This window comes from Manacus vitellinus, unplaced genomic scaffold (genome assembly GCF_001715985.3).
Source record: "Manacus vitellinus isolate BGI_N305 unplaced genomic scaffold, ASM171598v3 scaffold_8_pilon, whole genome shotgun sequence".
Classification (NCBI taxonomy): Eukaryota; Metazoa; Chordata; class Aves; order Passeriformes; family Pipridae; genus Manacus; species Manacus vitellinus.
In genome coordinates, this window is record NW_021940864.1 from 17,267,329 (window position 1) to 17,290,067 (window position 22,739).

General features: G+C 35.8%; 1 protein-coding gene across 1 annotated transcript in view; it reads left to right on the forward strand.

Moving 5' to 3' along the window:
- Positions 1 to 207: 207 nt before the first annotated feature.
- Positions 208 to 22,739, forward strand: part of KIF6 (kinesin family member 6) — a 154,761-nt gene continuing 132,229 nt past the window's right edge. Inside the window, exons 1-5 of the mRNA XM_029965038.1 lie at positions 208 to 312; positions 1,164 to 1,273; positions 4,121 to 4,195; positions 12,448 to 12,595; positions 15,150 to 15,259. Of these exons, the coding sequence (XP_029820898.1) occupies positions 247 to 312; positions 1,164 to 1,273; positions 4,121 to 4,195; positions 12,448 to 12,595; positions 15,150 to 15,259 (509 nt within the window). The 5' untranslated portion in view covers positions 208 to 246. The remainder of the gene's footprint in view (positions 313 to 1,163; positions 1,274 to 4,120; positions 4,196 to 12,447; positions 12,596 to 15,149; positions 15,260 to 22,739) is intronic.

The following is a 22,739-nucleotide window of genomic DNA, read 5'->3' on the forward strand; positions in this document are numbered from 1 at the left end:
CATTAAGGGCCAGGCAGGCAGTCATCCCTCGCAGGTGGAGTCCGGCTCCTCCCTTCTCCAAGCCCCTCCAAGGCCACCCGAGGGCGTGAGGTGGCTCGGGGCCGCCTCCCATCGCTGCCGGTGGCGGAGCGTGCGGGGTTACCGCGCTCGGTGACCGTGCCGGGTTACAGTGCCGGGTTACAGTGCCGGGTCACGGTGCCCGGTCACCGTGCCGCGCCGCCGTTGCCAGGGGCTCGGCGGGCAGCGATGGTGAAGGAAACTATCCGGGTGTACGCGCGGGTGAAGCCGCTGGGCAGGCGGCAGCAGGCGGGGGTAGGCCGGGGAGCTGTGCCGCTGTGCTGCCAGGGGTGGAGTGGGGCTGCTGGGGAGAGCCGAGGGCCGTCCCGGGGGCCCGCGTCCCCCCGGGAGCGGGCAGGGAGCGGGCCCCCCTCCCTGCAAGGAGCTCGGCCGGCTGGTGAGGGCGGAGGGGTGGGTACGGGAGCGGGGAAAGCAACAGCCCCGTCCTGCGCTGCGAAGCCTTAAGAAGTTCCTAAAATCACGAAGTAGCGCTTAGGCTGTAACTGCTGGGAGAAGGGGCGAGGAACTTTCTTTCCAGCCTAGTTTGTTAGAGAAAAGCTCCGCAGGAAAACACTTGACACTGGTCACCGGGTTTATGCAGTTCAGCACCGTTCTGACCATGGGAGGGGAACGTGTAGCTCCCAGGGTATAGCTGTACTTGCAAGGAATAATAAAGATAATGAAAGTGTTCCTCAGAAACCGTGCATTTAGGTCTCTCATTTGTCTTCTGGTTTTAAACCAGCTCAACTCATTTTGTCGTGGCCCTTCCTAATGTATTCTTCCAGGGTTTTTTGGGAGAGGTTTGCACTTGGGGCTGTGCTTTGTTTTTCACAACACCACGGATATTGGTTTAGTAAGCAAGTATGTCAGGCTACACTTTTGTTTCAAGTATTGTTGTAGTGTTTACATGGTGACAGAATAATGTTGGTATATGCTGGCTTTGTTGTATAATAACCAAAGGAGGATCTGGTCAAATATTTAGTGAAATTTGTACAAATTTTTTCTTGAGGCAGTTACAGGTGCTAAACTTACATAAGTGTTATGTCTAAGGGCTATGCTGTTCTATTGGTGAAATTATGCTGTGAATTCATATCCATGCTTATTAGAGTTATTCAGTGGATGATGAGGGGGATCTTCTCTCCAGTCTGGAGATTACTGTGCCACGTGACTTAGCAGATGGGTTCGTCAATAATAAACGAGAGACCTACAAGTTCAAGTGAGTAAAAGCATTATCTTTGCTTCTTCTGCCTTTAGTGATTGCTATCTCTATGCGTAGTGATACAGATGTACAGAATCAGGAAAAGTCCAATCTTAAGTTTTGGTATAGGTAGGTTTATTTTTATACAGCTCCCTAACAAGAGGAGTACTTCAGCATATGCTCTTCACCACGAGTTTGATAGCATTGGGTAAAGTTGTCTGTCCACTACAAGTCATTATACGTTTCTAAGTCTCGTCTCAAAGGTTGCATTTTCATTTATCAATTCTTCCCTTTTTACCAATTGTTTTGAATTTGTGTATGACGAGTGAATGCAGGGCTGTGTGTGCTCTTGTGATCTAATTAATTGTCGTAGGCTAGCTAAAAGTTGTCTTGATGTAGAACGCTCTGTTTAGGTAACTGCGTTTCAGACATTACCAAAACAAGATATAGAAAAACAGAAGTAGTTGAAAGAAACAAAACCTTGGTTATAGAATGTAAATGTTTATTAGGAACTTAAGGTCTCTACCAGCAATATCAATCAAATATTTTCATCACTTCAGCAGAAAACTTTGAGGCAACATTTTATAATTTTGATGATAAATAAAGCTAGATATATAATCACTGCTAATGATGAGGGCAAGGCTGTCTTTTTCCAAGTAGAATATTCTTTATTTTTTTGTAATAATGAACAAGTCGATTTGTTGCTCTATGCTGTTAAAAAAGAGAGCCCTAGATAAACATCTGCACTTCAGACTGATGTCATTTTACATCAGCTAAGGAAATTTGCTTGAGAAGAGAGGAGCTGCCCTCTCCAAATAGATTAATATGCAACATTAGGCTAGGTTGCAGATGGCCAAGCCTGACTTAATGAATGCTGATATTTTTTTCTGACTTTATAATTTATTAGTAAGTCTGTAGAGGTGGATTTTGAAAAACACCATGTCTTATTACCCATAAGACAATGCAAAAATAATTCTGTGGAGTAATTTTTCCTCCATGAAACTCATTCTTTCTTGCAGTCTATTTATCCTGGTCACATCAAAGATTATTCTCTTTTGTTTTTACTCTCTTGTATGGGAACCAAACACAATCTGGGCTGATTAAGCATTAGCAGGATAGAATGTATGCATTTATGTTTTGTGTATTGCATTTGTCTGCGATACTGTACAAATTGCCTGGGTCAGCGTGGTGCCTTCCCGTATACCCAGTGTCTGCAATGCTTTTCTACATACCCTGGGAAGTTCTATGTGAGTGTACATTTCCAAGCAGGGGGAACGACTCAGCCAGACACCAGCAGTCCAGGAGGTTTCTGGAATATATGGATCACAACTTCCTAACATACCATCAAAAAGCCAATGAGGGGAAAAACTCTGCTGCACCATGTATTTGCAAGCATGGAGGAACTGATGAGGGATATTAAACCTGGGGGTAGCCTCGGATGCAGTGGCCATGAGCTAGTGAAATTCAGGATACTTGCTCAGGGAGCAAGGCAGAAAGTAGGATCACAACCCTGGATGTCATAAATGCAAATTTCAGCCTGTTCACAGACCTGATTGAAAGAATTCTATGAGACACAGCCTTGGAGAGAAGTCCTGGAGAACTGGCTGATTTTCAAGGATCACCTCCTCCAAGCTCAGGAACGGTCCATCCATATGAACAGCAAATGATGCAAAGGCATCTCAGTGGTGCCCACGGACAGGACAAGAGTTAATGGACACAGATTGAAGTACAGGAAATACAGAAATACAGAATCATAGAATGGTTTGAATTGGAAAGGACCTTAAATATCATCTAGTTTCAACACCCCCTGCCATGGACAGGAAGCCTTCCAGTAGGCCAGGTTGCTCAAAGCTCCATGCAACCTGGCCTTGAACACTCCCAGGTATGGAGCATCCACAGCTTCTCTGGGCAACCTGTTCCAGTGCCTCAGTAAAAAATTTCTTCCTAATGTCTAATCTAAACCTACTCTGAGTTTGAAGCCATTCCCCCTTGTCCTGTCACTACATGCCCTTGTAAAAAGTTTCTCTCCATTTTCCTTGTAAGCTCCCTTTTGGTACTGGAAGGCCACAATCAGGTTACCCCAAAACCTTCTCTTCTCCAGGCTGAACAATCCCAATTCTCTTAACCTTTCTTCATAGGAGAGATGCTCCATCCCTCTAATCATCTTGGTGGCCCTCTTCTGGACTGTCTCCAAAAGGTTGATGTCCTTTCTGTGCTGGGGACCCCACTGTGAGGTGATCAGATATTGAAACAGGTTGCCCAGAAAGGCTGTGGAGCCCCCATATGTGGAGATACTCAACGGACCCCTGTTCTATCTGACTCTCCTTTGAGCAGGGGGTTTGGAGCAGATGGTCCCTTCCAATCTCCAGAATTTTGATTCTATAAGGCAACTTCAGATATTTTATATAAAAAGTGACAAAACATATTGAATTATATATCTCCTTGTGACCTATAGTAATAGTACAGCAGAGTGAAGGAAATAACTATGAAAAAATGTGAGCCTTGCTGTACTGGTGGGATGCTGTATTTGGTTATAGTGTAATCTATTTATCCAGGATTCAGTGTGGTGCCAGTTACAAACACTGATTCTCTTGATAGATTTAAAATACGGTTTAGTTTTTTCTAAGCCACATCATTTTATCAGAGGATTTTATTGTACAGATCTTGTCAAAGCAGCTCTGTGTACAGCCTATTTATGTACAATAGCACAACAGCAAGCTGTGGTTAAGACTACAGGGAAAACATTGTACTAAGTTATGTAAGCCTAATGATGTAAACATTGACTATTACAAACACAAACAAAAATGTATGAATCAAGTAGTGTTTTAGCATTCTAAGAAATTTTTATTTGCTTAATATTTTCAGATTTCAGAAAATTTTTGATCAAGAAGCAAAACAAGATGTGATTTTTGACAGCATTGCCAAACCAGTAGCAGAATGGTACGTTTTGATCTTGCAAGTAATCAGGATGATACTACTTTTGCTTTTTTTGTATTTCTCAGAGGAGAGCTGCCAAGTTTTTGTCTCGTTGTGTATATTGATATTTTAATTTTCTAAATACTAACATATCTGAATCTAGGAGATATACAATCCCCTGAGAATTTTATGTATGCAAGGGTTCCATTTTTGACTACTGAAATAGCACTGCTGCTGTTACCTCTTATGTTGTATAGCCATAGAAATCCACATCTGATTCTTTTTTTTGTCTGCAGTATAAACTCACTTCATTGCCTTAGAAAAGTATTCCCTATATTGTTTCATGAAGAGGTAAATCTAATGAAAATCTTATCCCCCTGTTTAGTTTTCATTAAGTTAGGGATGCTCATTAATACCTGTGGAGATATTCCTAAATTTTGCCCTGTTAGTTTTGTCTTGACATGTAAGGCAGTGCTTTTGGTCCTGTTTTTGTTTTTCACCTCCATTTAATAATCAAGCACTATTCATATTTCACAGTTTGCAAAGGCAGGCATTTAAGACTGATGAAGCTCTCTGCACTCATTGTGTGGATTGAATGCCACTCCAAAACAGGTGGATTTCCCAATATGCTATTCTCTTTGCTCAATTTATTGTCTGAATTGCTGGTTTGTACTGGGTTTAGTGGGGGAGAAAATACCATGCTGCAGGAAGCAGAATTTCTGCATAATGTTTGCTTATCAAACTTACTGCTGAGAATCCAAACTTGTAGGGAGTTGGGAAGTATTACTTTAGATGCCAACTTCTTTCTCATTCATTGTCTGGAGTTTGTCTAAGCTATGATTCTGCAAGTTATTCCTTGCATCTATTGCACTGTCCTGTGTTTAGGACTGTAGGAAAACAGACATCCTCAGCTGGACACTAAGCCTTTCTCAAGTTGTTATTTGGAAGAAAAATATATCTATCTCTTTATAGTTTAATTTTATTTTTTTGCCTATTTTCTTCTTTGAAGTCCAACATAAAGCAGAAGAGTAATTGACAGTGAAAATGAAGAGCCAGTGAATTTGAAACTTCATTAGAATAAGTTAAAATAGACTTAAAAATAATATTTGTTATAATATTTTCTCACCCAGAAAAGATTTATTTGCTTATCTGACATCGTGACATGTAGCTTCAGATTAGCTCATACACTTAACTTTAAATATTTCTGGGTTCAGTGGTGACTGCAGGGAGAAAAAAGTCTTTATCTTATTTGAGTTTGGAAAGAGAAGGGTTAAAAATCTTGTTGTTACATACTATGGATTTAATTATCCTCAACAAAAGCTTGGGGTATCAAAATTGACTAGCAACAGACTGGCTAATTTTTTTCCCTTTGGAGTGTTTTGCTAGAATGTGGAAAGATTTTTCAGTCGAATAATTCATCTATACAGTGCTCTAATAAACAAGAAGTGGTATTCTTTTCCTTTATTTCCTTGGCTGATACAAGACTGTTATATATTAATTTTCTCCATTATGTAGGCTTTAGTTTTGGGGTTTAGATATTTTTAAGTATTTAAAAGTATTTAAATACTATTAAAATCAGTGTTGTTTAGGCATACAGTTATCTCCAAATAGCCAAATCTTTATCTTTAATGCTAAAATTGATTTATAAATTCATTCTTAATGAAATCAAGATTTTGTCTTAGTGTTATAATGTGCTAAAGCTTGTATTCTTGTTCATGTTTGTGTTGTTAGTGATAATACTGAAGGGTAATTTTACTTGTGTTTTTGTGATAGAGTAGGTAATAACTGAAGTACGTTCATGTTTCTCATTCACCTCCTTAATTTTTTACGATTTTTTAGGCAAAAATATGTATTTCAAAATATATTTATAGTCATGAGGTTCCCTGGTTAATGGAGTCCTGAACTGGGCCTAAAAGTTATTTCACTCTATAGTTAATGACTTGATTTTCCTTTCCATCGTGGGACAATAAGAATTACCCTATTTCTCTGAGAGACCACAGTTTTTCATGGCAAAATGTTCTTCATTATTTGTTTCTTTCAAAGTCAACATTCTCCTGCATGAAAAAGCTGTTGAAAATACATTTCTGGTTTTGGAGTCCCTTTACTAAGGGAACAGTTTTTGTGTGTGTATTGCCAGGGAAAAGAAGTAGTGGGAAAGTATCAATGAAATACTTCAGTAACATTTTAAGGCTCTTTGCCATGCATACTTACAGTCCTGAGAAAATTCAGTTACAGACTTGAATGTTCAGAAAAAAAAATTCTTGGGCATTGTTTAAACTAAAACCAGCAATGCAATGCTCAGGATTCTAAAATCTTTCTAGTTTGTTCTTGGATGGAACTTCGATACAGCTTTCTTGTCTTCCCCTCACCCCCTTTTTAAATATGCTTTCTTTGATGCTGGGCCACTACTTTTCCTTCTTTAAGTCCAGTTACATTGTCATCTTGCCTGTGGTTTCAGAGGCACCAGACATTAGTTTGTTTAATTTGCTTCTTCAGTCAAAAGTCCCTGCCTCTGCAAACTATTATAAGCATGTGATTTGCTTGAACTTTTTTATTACTTTTTTTGAATCCTTGAGTCATCTCTTGCATGGTTTCTTTTTATCGTTTGGTTGTGCCTTCCTCTTTTCCTTTTTATTTTAAATATATATTCTTGGTAATTCGTTTGTGCGGAGTCAACTTGATGTTTAAGAAGCAGCACTAATTCTGTTATTCTATCAGAAATAGAGAAAATAAATAACATCCTACTTTTACAGTCTGCTAATGATTAAGTATTGTGTTAGCAACAGAATAAGGCTACTCTTAAGATGTTTCAAATGCTAGTGTTATGATTATTAATGCAATCAGAAATTAAGTAAAAAATATTAACTGCTTTGAATTAGTTTTCAGTTCTAATATGGCCAATATTCTGGTATTAGATGTCTTGATTTATTAAAGAATAACATTTGAAAATACATTCTCTTCATATGTCTCATGAAAATGAGAAATACCTCAGCTGTTTATAAACCCAGTGACAATCACCTATGTTCTTTTGAAAGATCTGAGAGCCTCCAGGACAATGCTCCCATTGCCTCAGGTTCTGGTTTATTCCATTTTGTCCCTGGATATATTTGTCACACAGTATTGGAAGTAGTGGTTTGGCTCATCTGCACCACAAAAGACCTGTAGAATCTATGTATAATAAAAGGACACTTATTTTTTTGGATGTCAGCTGGAAACAAATCTGGCTTCAAATTTCCCCTCAACTGAGAAATTGGATAGTAATGCTAGCAGTTCTTTCTGGAAGTGAGTACAATTATGAGGCAATAAAAAGTGAAAAGCATCATTGATGTTTCATTTAAAATGACTACTAGTTGCTTGTGTTTGTTTTGACTTAAATTGCACAGCTTAGAATTGTTCAAGAAGGCTGTTTGTTATAAGTTACAGTTTGACAGCTTTGATTCAGAGTATCTTTGTGCCACTTGTCTGTTTATGGTGGTTGTGGTGGAATTCTAAATATATTTAGAGATCTTAGTTAAAATAGGAAATTATAGTACTTTTCTTTTTTCTTAGGAAAGCTCTTTTGAAATTTCTAAGGAAACTTGCCTGCACTAAGGTCTCAAAAACAGTTACATTGGCTTTGTTTTTTAAAGATGAGACATTACCAATTTAGATTTGTTCCACAAATCTGGCAAAGACATAAAGAAAAAATGTCATACTGAGATAATTTGTTTATTTTAATTAAAAGAAACTTTAGTCTGAGCATCAAATGATAGAAGATACCTAAAAACTGAGTCTCTGAAGAAAAATTCTCCCTGAAAACTTGTTTTCCAGATGCTGCAAATTAACTCCTTCCTTTCTTTTATCTTCATTATAATTTCTGGAGGAAGGTTTTGTGAGGACTGTGTTGATTTTTTAATATATATATATATTATTTTTATATATATATATATTTTTTATATATATATTTTATATATATATATAAGAATGAAAGTGAGGGACACTGGTAGAATATTTCAGGTCTGCAAGAACTGAGATGAGGAGAGGGCTATCAGTGTCCCAAGATCAAACTACAGGTGTTTTCTACTTTTTTTCTTCAGTCTAGTATTTTAATTTTTTAATATTTGAATATTTTTTTCAATCATGTGCCTTTTTGTTACTACTCATTTAAAATGAAGATGGCATAAATCAAATTAAAATAATAATATGAAGCTGAAATAAACTAACAAAATCAAAATAATTACATTTTAAAGTTGAAAGTTGTTTCTGGTTCCCAGGATTTTCTCTTACCTATATATAAACATTTACAGAATTTAGTCCTTAATAAGGGGGTTTTGTTGTTGTTTTATTTATTCGTATTATAAATTTAGTAAAAAACTCTCAACTTTTTCAACAAATTAGACTAATTAGGTGAGAAGGAATCTCTGGAGGTCATCTGGTCCAACCTCCTGAGCAAAGCAGGTTTTGTTAGATCACGTTTCTTGGGCCCTTGTCCAGTAGAGCTTCAAAAATTTCCAAAGATGGAGATCCCCCAATCCATCTAGGCACCTGTTCCAGGGCTTAATTACTTTTACTGTGAGCAATATTTTCATTATACCCATTTGAAGTTTCTTCTCTTGCAACTTGTGACCACTGCTTGGTGTTCTACCACTGTAAGTCTCTGGGAAGAGTTTGAGTCCATCTGTGTAACAATCCATTGCATAAGGTGATAATTAGGTACATGTATGGCTTTCTCTTCTCTGGGTTGATAGGAAACAGTTCCCTTGACTTCCCCTTGTGTGTGATGTGCTGCAGCCTGAACTAAATTGGTTCTATCAGGCTCAGTCCAGTTTCTTTAGAGCATTTTTCATCTACTGGGGAGCCCAAAACGGGAGACAGAACCCAAGGAGGAGAGTTTCTTTTCTTTTTTGCAAATTTTGGTGGTAACTGTTCTATTTGATTCAGCAAAACCAGTGCAGCAGCAGAGGAAGCAGAGTTCTTCGTTGTACTTAGGCAAAAGCCTCCCTGAAGTCTCATTAGCAATGAGCACAGAAGCAAATGAAAAGTTCTGTGTCCATAAACTTTAAATAGAACAAATGATCTTCAGTGGAAATTAAAACAAAATGTAGTCAGAAAAACCAACCACAATAAAACAACCTCAGTCTGCTTTCAGCCTCTGTCTACTGTCACTGGGCTTTATACCACTATTTGTATTGTCTCGGATACCCAAGGACAAAGTACTGAATGATATTTTAGACTGTAGTAACGACCCATAAATTGTCTAGCTCTCACTTGAGGAATTTCTCACTTGAGGAGTGTTAGACAGTTGTAAACATAACATATCTATCAATTTAAGTGGAATTGCTTCCATGAGTTATACTTCTGTATCACACCCTATATTTAGGTGCATGAGACAAGGCATTGGAGCGACTGAAAATGTCAGTACATAACTCTGTAACAACCATTCATTTAAATAGGGGTCCAAAATGAATTTTCAAATGAAAAGCATGTATCTTACTGTGCATGTTTTTAAATCACTACTAATTAGGAGTAAGTTAGAACATGCAAGTTAATTGATAAGCGAGTAAGAAAATTTGAGGGGAAAATCTGCATTGTGTTACTCTCCTTTACATTCATATGAGTCCATACTAGAAAGAATTGTCCTATGCCTGATAATTGATACAAAGTTGTACTAATAGCTTCTACTTAGCAAGATTGTAAGGGAAGAGGCAGGGTTTTTCTAATGTCGCCAAAAAAAGCCCAATAATCCACTGAAGCCCTGAGCCCCGTCTTGTTTTTTCCCAGTTATTGTTGAGTTTAATACAAGATGCTTCCTCTCTCTAAATACCTGGTTTTTTTCTTACACTTCTGGAGTATCATAGTTGCAGCTACAGTGCTACAGAATATCTTATTCTTCCTCAGTGTTATTGACTAAGTCCTTATATGTAATGACCATTTCTTATTAACTCTTTTTTTTTCCTCTGGACTCTAAGGATTTATTTTTTTAACTGTCTTACTGCCATGCTTCCCCATGTATCCTGTTAGTCTTTAGTCATCAGGGACAGAGAGGCTGGAGAGCAGCGACGCAGAAAGGGACCTGGGAGTTTGGATTGACAGGAAGCTGAACATGAGCCAGCAGTGTGCCCAGGTGGCCAAGAAGGCCAATGGCATCCTGGCCTGGATCAGGAACAGTGTGACCAGCAGGTCCAGGGAAGTGATTCTTCCCCTGTACTCAGCACTGGTGAGGCCACACCTGGAATACTGTGTCCAGTTCTGGGCCCCTCAGTTCAGGAAGGATATTGAGGTGCTGGAGCAGGTCCAGAGAAGAACAACAAGGCTGGTGAAGGGACTCAAACACAAGTCCTATGAGGAGAGGCTGAGGGAGCTGGGGTTGTTTAGCCTGAAGAAGAGGAGGCTCAGGGGAGACCTCATCACTCTCTACAACTTCCTGAAAGGAGGTTGTAGCCAGGTGGGGGTTGGTCTCTTCTCTCAGGCAACTATTGGTAAGACAAGAGGGCATGGTCTTAAGCTGTGCCAGGGGAGGTTTAGGTCAGATGTTAGGAAGAAATTCTTTACAGAGAAAATAATCAGGCATTGGAATGGGCTGCCCAGGGTAATGGTGGGTTCTCCATCCCTGGAGGTTTTTAAGATGAGACTGGATGTGGCACTTAGTACCATGGTCTATAATCACGGTGGTAATGGATCAAGGGTTGGACTTGATGATCTCGGAAGTCCCTTCCAACCCAGCTGATTCTATGATTCTATGATTTGTAGTTAATGGACTTTCTGTTTTCTAGTGTTTAGTAGCCCTGAGAGAAAATTTTTCTTGTGATTTAATCCAATCTCTGCTGAAGCTTGTGTGAAATTTTAATATCCAAAACATGGCATGGCAAAGAGTTGAGCAGCTTAACTATGTTCTTCATGAAGAATCCTTTCCCCTTGCTTGTTTTGAATCTTCTGTCTCTGAGTTCTGTTGATACCCCCTACCTTTTGACTACTCATTACTGTCTTCAGCATTCAGATACTGTGACAGTGGACACTAGAAATTACTAAGGTAGATAAATGAGGTGTTTTATAATAATAATTATTTTGATTTTTCACATCTGGAGTCTAAAATCTGTATAAACTCTGGGCATTTTGGTTTTTGGGAACAGATGTTCGCTGTAATTCTTTTCAACATGTTTCTGCTTTTGTCTCTGACATCCTACTGTAATGGATTAAAATAAGCAAATTGGCAACTACTCAGGCCTTTAAATAAACTTGAGTAAGTTGGAGAATCATTGTGTCTCTTGTGGCGCCAGACCAGCAGCTATCTATACATATGTTGCTTTTCCTCTTATGCAAGGGTTGTTTGCCCTCTTTCTATTTATTAAAATCTTAGCTTATTTATCACTTTTTCAATAAACAAAATGCACAAGAAAAATTGTAGCTTTTCATTTTGTTTAACAGAAGTAGTAGGTCCTTAAGCACAGTAAATCAAATACAAAATTTAAGTTTATTAAGCTTATCTACTGTTTTGGTGGAAATCAGATGGAAGTCAATGGTGAAAGTGTGGTGAATTAGAGAAAGATATTTGAACTAGACTTTTATTAGGCATTTCTGCAAATACAAGTAAGAGATGTGGAAAAACATGATGAGTCTGAATGGCATTTCATGCTATGTCATTGCACAGCTGTTATGGCTGTTCCACAGAAGCTTCTTGTACAATCACAGTTGTAACAGAAAACTTTCCTATTACCAATGAGGTTTTGTGTGTTTTCACAGTAAATGAAGACTTTACTACACTGATTTAAGCACAGGTTCTCCTGCACACCCTCATCCAAGAGCAGTCTGATAGTTTAGTAGTATTCTCAGAATAAAAATGACCCTTTGTATAACTGTATCCTTACATGAGTTTGTAACCACAATATAGTTTTCTCTGTTTGCATTGAATGAAGTCGCATGTGAAATATTTCTAGATTCTTGAGCTGTTGTGTATTCCTGACCTCTGCAGACTTTAAAGAGACTAAATATCATCCTTGCAAAAAAATCATAAACCAAAGAAAACACTATGAAAAGATAGTGTAAATAGTAATAAGTATGATCAACTAATGATGATATTGAATGATGGGGTGAGTCAAGGCCTCAGAAAGTCCTTCAGATCTAGAGAATTTAAATTCTATAGATTCTAGAATACATATCTTGAACTGTATTCTTTATTACCGAAGGCAGCTGCTACATAATTAAGAATTGCTGTTAATTGTATTTTGGTTCTATACAAAGTTGACTGTGAAAAATACATTCTGACTCAATAATTATCTTCTCTTTTCTTGATTGTATAGTGTTTTGGCTGGATATAATGGTACTATCTTTGCATATGGTCAGACAGGCAGTGGCAAAACTTTTACCATCACAGGAGGAGCAGAACGTTACAGTGATCGAGGCATTATTCCCAGGACTCTATCTTATATTTTTGATCAACTGCAGAAGGTATGGAATATGTTTTCTGTTTATTTTTAATGTCCAGTTTACAGATACTTAACTATTGCAAGAGGCTGTTTCTGTTTTGAGGAAGCCCTAAAATTAATGCTAAAGAAAATATCTAACTTGACACAATACTGTATGCAAGAATACATTTGTAATAGTTTTGGTTACCTGGCTTATTGCAATAGACTGAAAAAAATGGACATCAATGGAGGGGTTTTTTTGTAGGTTTAAGAGCCATGCTATTTTTGATTGCTGCAGCATACATTCAGATTACATAATTGGTTATCCTTCTCTTAACGCTTATACCAGCTCCACTTTGGTTTTGTATTGTATGCATTGCATTTCATTTTGATATTCTAGGCAATGAAAAGAGTGAATAAGTGAAAGGACGTGCCAGAGTAAGCACATTGATTGTTCATTATGTTTATTACGTTTGCAAGAAATTTCATTTTCCTTTAGTGTCTGAAATACTTACATGAGTGAACACAGTCAATCATTTTGGTGCTTATATAGCTGTAGGAGGCAAAAGTGAAGAGAGTAGTTTTGTGTAATTTATGTTTTGTCTCTTCATTTACTCCACCAGGCCTATGATTCGTTAAAGATTAATCTTCACATTTTAACAAAGCTATTTAATTAAACCAATTTAAATATTATTTGGCATCAACATCAATCATTACATTGTACTTTTATACTCTGTCATTCATGTAATACAGGGTACCAATTCATATTCATAAGGTATATGTCTCAGTCACATTAACATGCCCTGTCTCAGTAAGGGTTAACTACAGTAAGTAATTACTTTGGCTCTTTGGAAGTATGGCTTTGGCACATAAAAGTACACATAGTGTTGCAGGTGCACAAAAGCTTGCTATTGTGGCAATGGAAATGAAATAAAACCCCATGTGATCATGTTGCCTTAGACCTTCTGCTGCATTCACATGACCCCATGGAGGACTTTTGTGGTGAAAAGTGAACAGGTTGATTGTGCAATTGCCGGCAATGAACAGTGTCAGCACACCAACATTCTGTTCTAATGCTAATTATGTCATAAAAACAAAATAAGATGAAAACTAACTAGTTTATTTGTCATCTTCTCAGCACATAGTTTCTACAGAAATAAAAAAGTTTCCCTGGGTTTTGAATCAGAAGCTATTCCTGATTATGCTTATAAGGATATTTCTGTTTTCCTGCCTCCAAATCATTGTGTTTCTTTCTTGGTGCATCGTAAAGAATCTCTTCTTGGTGTTTTATCTTTCCACTTGCTTTTCTTTTCATATCTTTCACGTGTTTCTTTATATCTACAACTGTGCTTTGGAAGATGCTGACATAGTAGACAAGACATCTGCATTCTAACCCTAAGTAGTATGAAACAGGAGACAGTGAAATCAGGGACACAAAATACAAGACTTGTGAAGCTCTGAGTTGCACAAAGACAATGCAATTTGAAACCAAGGAAAGAAAGCTTTTTGCCCTAAATGAGAAGCAAATCAAACCCTTTGTTTTTAATAACATCTCCTTTTAATTTAGAAATTCTCATATTTCCACAGTTTCCTGTTTGAACAGTTTCTTACTTCATTTTTTCCATCCATCTGTAGTGTATCTTTTAAGTCATATCCCTTGAAATAGTGAACTGTCATTATCAATAAAATAAAAACCCACAGGAAATAACTATTCAATGAAAATGAAAAGTTATATCTTGAAGTATTTTGCAAAACAACAGCAGTGGATTGGATTATTAAACTTCTACTGTGATATGAGTACTTTCACAGTGGCTTCATCTGTCTGTGAAAAGAAGTGACTGGTTTTTGGGTTTTTTTATTTTATTTTGGAAATCATAGCCCACTATTTTGAGGTTTGGGGCAGAAGAAAGTTCTATCTGCAAAACCCAGTTGTGTTAAATTACATTTTGGCAATGTAATATACCAAAAAAAATGTGATTGCAGAGAACAGCGACATCATATACACTGTTTAAATGTTATAATAAAGAGAGTGAAAAGCAGTATGTATCTGATGTTTCTAAATGGAGTAAATCTTATTTTTGTTGTTCCTTGCTTGTTGTTTTTTTTTAAAGCATAGTTTTTCTATCCATAATATGAGGGTTTACCTTTTTATAATAGCATTCTTTTCTTGGTGTAGATGTGAAAAATGTCATGTTGCATTGTTCTGTAAGCAGGCTCCCATGTTCTAAATGTACACAGACTTTTCTAGGTATAAGGAATCAGTTAAAAATCCCAGACTAAACTCATGGGCATGGTGGAGTTTTGGGGGGGGATTTTTGTTTTAGTGGGGTTTATGTGTGTGTGTGTGTCTGTGTCTGGTTTAGTTGGGGGGTTTTATTGGGTTTTTTTCTTTTTTTTTTTCCTTAAGCTTTTATATATATGATAACAGAAAATATGAAAGTATAACAAATTGATAATGTATACCATACCCAGGAAAAGAAAAAGAGACAGAGTGAGAAATTAACATAAAAACAGTAGCAATAAATTTGTTATCTAATCTGACTTCTCTTTATAGCACTTCCTTTTTTTCTATTATTTTTTTTCCTTTTCTTATCCAGGACAGCAGTAAAGTGTATACAACTCATGTTTCCTACTTAGAAATCTACAATGAATGTGGTTATGATCTGCTGGACCCAAGGCATGAGGCCTCCAGATTGGAAGATTTGCCGTAAGTAATAGGACTACTTAAGAGAATCATCAAAACCAGCAGGAATCATTTTCGTATACCCTGTAGCATTGTTTGGGGACTTTTTTGCAGCTGTATTACTGATCTCAGTGTTAATTTAATCAGTATACTTTGTTTTCTCAATTTTATCAACACTGCTTTAATTTTCTGTAATTTTGTATGTATAGAGGCTGGGGAGACTAGATGGGAGTAACTGAAGATGAAAATATTAAAAGTGTACTTTGCAAAGGAGATCTCTTGCAGCCACTGAAAACAAGAGAAGGTACTTGTTTTTCTCATGACAGCCTGTCTCTGTATGGTGTACATGACTGTGTGGGGCAGAGACATATGTAACAAGCATTATTTCCTTGCAATAGTAGTGAGAAAAGCTCCCTGCTTCTACTTGGGCCTTTTCCTTCAAGGATAATTATATATTTTTCTAGAATATGGTTTGAGGAAATAAGGTAAGTAACAGCTAGAAAATAGGCCACAAGGAACTCCAAAGAACGGGATGTTTACTTCAGAATGGATGATTATTATAATAGTTTTCATTGGTCAAACACCAGCACATACTAATACTTGGAGAAGGGTAGTAAATAAAGGTTTGTAGGTCATGAACACTCCAGGCTGCTGAAATTAAAAATTTCTAATTTGTAGGAAATCCAAATCCTAGTTTCCAAGTCTGAAATAAGTTTATAGTCTTTGCTATTCTTTAAATAACTAAGCAAACAGTAAATGTGTATGAATAAGTGAGTTGTTGACTGGATTTGCAAATGCTTCGAAATAATACTGGGCACTATAAACTTTATCACTCAACATAATGGTAACAGAACCATGTAAATAGCAATTAAATAATTGCTTATATAAGAGCAGGAAATGAACTGAAAACTTGCAATGAGAAAATAACTGAAAATCAATAGAATTTTATATTTAAATGTCTAATTATGTTATTTACATACTATTAAAAGAATTTTATTTATTAAAAAAGTCTTCCAACACAATATTTTATTGTGTTAGAATAGAACTTTAGTTTTCTACACAATGCAGGGTAACTAGGACATACTTACAAAAAATTTTTGAGATTGATCTTTATAAAATGAACTAGTCTAGAGATTAGGAAGGGAGCAGACAAATGTAGAGTATGAGACAATTGGTCTCATTGTTTTGCTTTTTTCACCTGTAAAATGGAAGTAAATTTTAGCACCTTATGACACATCGGTGCTATAAAGACTGTGTATATTTACCAGTGTCTTTCATGGTAAAGTTTAGAATTTTAATTTAAGTTATTGTCTGCTTTCTGTGCTATGCAGACAAAAAATTTACATCAGAGGCTAATTTGGGTAATAATTTAATTTTTGTGCCTGTTTTTACAGTGCAGATTTTTTCAAGGTTTTATGTAAAAAAAATCTGTTACACTTTATTCAGCTTATTAAAGTTAATACTATTAAGTTATTCAAGTTTATTACATTATTAATATTATTTATTAAGTTATTTGAAATATTTGAAGTAATTTCATTTGACATTTTATGAAACTGAATTTATTCAATTGAAATAAACTTAATTTGATTAATTTAATTGAAACTTTGAAACAGATATTTGGGGGTCATATAGCCTGGAAAATATCTCATATTTTGAAACTAAGTACTGACTATCTGCCAATAATTATGAATTTTAGAGTCTCCAAATTGGTTTATGTATGGTGATTCAATTAAGCTTAAGAGTAACTCCTTGTTATGTATTAGGCTATTTAAAAAAGTAAATGTTGATAATTTGGTTATAAATTAAGGATAAAGCACACTGGGATAATCATAATTATCTGTAAATTTACGTAGTGTATACTATTGCAGGATGGGTTTTAGTGAGATAGTAAATTTTTCTGTGCAGAGTAATCTTAACAAGTGCTTTAAGGTTTTATTGTATGTGGACATTATTATTTCCAGTATGTCATTTGTCAATTAAATGTGTGCTGTACACTAAAACTATACCTTCACCAGTCATATTAACTCATAATGCAGTCAGGGGCAGGAAACAGGGTATGCACCACCACATGTGTAAGAGTATTTAACTCATACAATATTTTTTGTTTATTTTTTAATATTGTAGTTTGAGAATTCAAAATTTAAAAAAATATAGTGCCATTTTGAGCTGGAAAGGGATTGTGAATTGCAGAAATGGGTAGTTGCATGATTAATTATTTTAATTACTCGAATAATTTTCACATATGACAAAATAGAAGTTACATGTAAATAGTAATCCCATATTTTAAAATTTATCAGATGTTTATTATCTAATATGTATTTAATATTTCTGAGAATTTTATGTGCTTAAAACCTTGTAGCAAAATACTAAATAACCTAACTTTCTCAAGTTTGTATGAAAGTGTATATTTAATGAGAATATTAAAAGGAACTAGTATTTGTTGTACTGTAAAAGGGTCACATGGTGCATAATTTTCTGTTGAACTCCACAGCAGATCATCTAGGCTTTAAGCACCATACAAAGCCAAAGGCAGGGTATTTACCCAGTGTGCATGGGTAAATATTAGCTGTCAGTCCTGATACTTTCCCAAGTATTTAAGATGGACAAGAAGAGTATTTAAGAAATGTGTCATTTTAGAAGAGTAAGCAAAAAGATTAGTTAACCTCATAAAGTATGCAGATTGCGTTGGAAGAATATTTTTTATCCATATTCCTGCAAAAGAAGGGGATGGAATTTGAATCAGAAATATGTACTTCTGTCTAGCAAACTCTGTGTTAATGGGTTAATGTTACCAGTTCAATGAAAAGAATAAACACAGATTGCACTCAGGTAATAGAAGTTATGAAAAGCACACTACAGGCTTGTTGCTAATACTTGAAAAATGAGACATAAAATTGTATTTGATGTTTAAGGCAAAGCGAATAAATAAACTTTTTAAAAATTGTCCATTGCATGATTAGATTTGGAATCTCAGCTGCTGAAGTCAAGGTTTTGTGTGTAGCCATACTTAGTATTTTCTGTAGACTATGAGATTTTCATCTTTAGTCATTTCATTAGAGTCTGCCAGGTGAGAAGGGAAGAAACTCTCACAAAAAAAAATCCCTGGTTTTCTGGAAATAAATTCCTGAAAAATGCATAAATGTAGTTTATATATCTGCACATTAAAATTTTAATGGAGAGAAAACAGTTTTCTTGATGTAATGATATTACATGTAGCCCATAGAAGATATCCTTTGATATACCTTAATGCTTCATCCAAAATGTCTTAGTTTACAATTTTAACTTGTTTTGCTTATACAAAACTGACAGTGTTTTAATTTTGTGACATTGTAGCTGAAACCCAACATATGCAGATGCAAAAAACCTTTGAAAAATCTTACTTGTTAGAATGCAAAAATTGAATTTAATGTTGACAATCTAATTCTGTTTGTAGCTGTAGAGAGTTCCATGTTTATGCAAGGAAATTATGATTGTTTTCAAACATGTAAAAAGTATAAAATTGTTTGTGTAAAATACAGCTGGTAGAAGACTATTTAAATACTTACTGCCACCTCATGTTTTCAAAAAAGTTTTTCAGGACTGTTCAAATTAGGAATATTTTTCTGAAGCTCTGAATTTGTGTAAAAGCTTTTCATCTCCAACAGATTCTCTGTTGTAGTGTATTTGTAATTTATATAACTCAATGTTACTGAATCTAACAAATTTCACTTTAGTTACAACCTACCAGTACTCTTCCTAACTAGTTCATATTATTTATTAAGAAGTAAGAACTTTCTTGGCAATGAATAATTACAAAAAAGTAAAGAAGGAGATTATACAACTATTAGTCAAGAATGACTTGATTAAGTCATAGACAACTAATAAGTTACCTCTTTACCTATCCTACAGCAGGTGACCCTCTTACATGTGAAGACAAATTAATGCTGGTTTGCCTTAGAATGCTAGCCTTTAAACTGCAGTAGTTGAGGAGCTACTTCTCAGGGAGCTTAGACAACCATTAATCAGGAGTGATTTGTGGCACTTAATGCCATGGTCTAGCAACCATGGCGGTGTTGGATCAAGGGCTGAACTTGATGATCTCAGAGGTCTTTTCCAACACGATTGATTCTGTGATTCTATGATTCCGTATAGCCAAGGGAAAATGCAATCTGAACTTCAAGCCAACATAAGTGATTCCCCACCTTTTCTATAAAGTCCTCTTTGAGAGGGGGATGTGGAAGTTTAGGTGTGATGCTGTCAGACTTTAAAAAAGAAAACCACACTTGAAGCTAAGAGCCAATTAACTTTAAACATCAACAATGATGGGTGTATCAATATATATTAGTAACATATATTAGAATTGTTATGTTTCATGGGATCAATATGAAATATTTTCACTTTAAAAAAATCTGTAACTGGATATTGGTTAACTACCTCAAATGGGTTTGTACTCTTCTATTCTCTGCTGCTCTCCAAGGACTTTAAGAGATACCAAACTACTGAAATGGAAAACTAAAACAACTAGTATAATAATTCCTATGCTATTAACAAAGAAGGATAAAAATAAAAATAAAAATAAAAAAGGCTAAAGGAATAATTTTCAACATATATAGGAAATATATTTTTGTAAGGTTAAGCTTTTCTGTTTGTTAATGAGGAGACAGCTTAAAACTGTTCTGAATCATTTCTTCGAAGATTATGATTTTTTTCGTTACGGTTCAAACTATACTTTAAATGTATACAATAACTTCAGCATACATTATATATTGTGTATTTACATCCAGATTTTATGTTGATTTGTTTTTCTGAAAACCAGTAGGAAATCAGTGAAATTTCTCTAAGGTGACTTTTCTAAAAGCATTTGATAAATAAATTAATTCAAGGTAAAACCTGTTTAACAAACTTTTTTTTTTTTTTTGGTACATGAGATTATTGCAGTTGTCTGCAAATTCTAACATATTTTGTATGGTTTTTTGTTACGCAAACCACCAGTCTCATTGTTTCAGTTTGGACTCCTTGTTCAGCATGGTCGTGTCAGGGGGAGAGACTGTGCACAGCTCTTTCCAGATCTCAGTAAGAGAGCCCTGACAACAAATGGCTTACTAATGTAACTGCTTCAATTAGACATAATAAGAAGAGGAATATAGGTTGCAAGTGAATTACATCCCATCAGGTGCTGGGTGCCCTGCGTTTGTGCAGCATTGGACAGGGCCTGAATGGATTTCTCCACGGTGCACTGCACAGAGCAGTACAGTTCCAGTCCATGGAGAGAAGCTCTCCCTTTTGGCCTTTTGAGCTATTATAAAATTTGCTTACAAGAAAACAGTTCCATTCTAAAAGGTATTCTTATGAGAGCTTAGTGTATTTATTGTGCAGCCAAGGGATCTGCGCAGTGCGACACAGGCCCGAATGCCCCTCTGTGTGTGCAGCACATCACAGGCTGTGCCTGCTCAGGGTCACTGTTGTGTGAATCACTCACTCCTAAATGTGTAAGTCTCCCAGTCATGTCCATTACATGCAGGACAACCAAAGTGTGTTTTTGTTGTCTCACAACAGAATCCATTGGAGACAGTGGGAAAGACTTCCTATCACAGTATGACGTGTCAAGCAAACAGTCTGCACAAATACTTACTCATCTCATAATTCTGCCATGTCTCACATGCCAAGGAGATTATGCTCTAGGTCTATACTTCAATGGAAAATCATATCTGTGTTCTATTGAAAGTTGTGTTGGTAGCTGAATAACTTTGTAGCCTTGCCTCTTGAATCAGTGTTGACTTTGTCCTCTATTGTGGTATTCAGGGAGTTGTACTTCTGAAAGATCATTTTTTTGGGGTGATCTATAAAATTATTATCTTGATCATTCTTTCTTAAAACCTAAAGCTCCTTGCAATTTTACAAGTCATTAGCTATACTTATCCATTAATTTATTCTGTTCTTCTAGACAGACTCCAAGATGCATGCTTACTGCTTTTCTCTTTTATCTTTTTCCTAAATTTATTATTGGCTGAATACTGTCCTCCTCACATTGAAGTAGTATCACTATAATCTCCTCATGTATATCCTCATATGTTATTTATTTGTATCATTATGATTAATTTTTAATTGTTTATGAAGTTTTTAATATTGTTCTAGATTTCTTCAATTCTAAGCCCTAGAGATGGCTATAATAATAGGAAACTTGATTTTTAAAATTGTAATTTTTTCCAAAATATTTTAAGAGGTTTTTTTATTATTTATATAACATATGAGACGGTGTTAATTAATCAAAGGTAGCTTTAAGTTCATTGTTTGCCAGTAACAAGAATTTCGTAAATTAAAGCATTCAGTGTGCAAGGCTCTCCTGCATTAATGGCAGCTCGGCTGATGCAGGAAAGGGCTGGAGCTAATAAGAAAGCCTGATCCCATCCTACAGGCTTCCTAGCCAGTTACTAATTCCATCCCTTAAGCCAAATGGAAAAAATTCTTTGTTTATAAAGAATACAAAACCTTGTCTCTGCCTTCTTTCAGTCATTATGGATAACTTCACAGAATTTTTCCACCCAAGTTAGAGCCATGAAATGTAAAGATTTTACTAATATAGCAAATGTACTCTAGAAATTATTATCATGCTAAATAGTAACTTTATAACACTGTAAAAAATAATTTTGTTGTTGTTTTGGAACATACCATTCTGAGGAAGTTTTGATAGATGCCTCTCTAGATGTGCAAATGTAGGCTTCCATTTGGAAATCTTCCTAATAGTTGCAAGGCCACTGTATAGGAGGCTGTCACTGTTTTGTGAGGTCTGCACTGTCTCATTTCTGATATATTAATCTTCTAGAGCTTTACATCCAAATTAACATCTTACTTCTCTGGAAATTATTTCACAGAATCACAGAGTATTCTGAGCTGGAATGATCGTTGATCAAAGTGTAGACTGAAAAGATCCTTAAAAGTTTAAATACTATGCCAAATGTGCATAATAAAACAATATTGTTTTCCTAGATTGTAAAAATAGGTAGATGATGCTTACCATGCAATTTCAAATATTAAAATTAGTCAGAGCATCATACTGCAATCAGAACCACTCTGGGCTTTACTGTGTCATGCATGCACAGGTGGAATTGCAGATAGAATACAACTTGACAAAGCAAGAGCAGAATTATGCTTTGGGGTTTATGCTTTGAATGGGGAAGCTGAGTTTTCTGACTGTATTAGTAATGTCTTACACTACCACACAAAAATAAGGCTATCATACATGGAAAAGCAATTGTTATGAATACTAAAGAAGCATTGTGTGTACTTTTACATGTGTTTATTCTTGAAAATAGTGAGAATAATGCAATTGTTAAAATTTTTTCTGTATATCTATTCAAATGTTTTGACCATCAGACTATGAACTACTTCCCCAATATCTAAGTGCAATGCTAGGGAATGCTACTTAGATGCTTGATTTGATTCTGTGAGTTTGGGGGAAAAAACAAAAAAGACAAAACAGAACAAAACCATATCTTTCTGGTTTTGAAGCAACTTGAAGTAATTA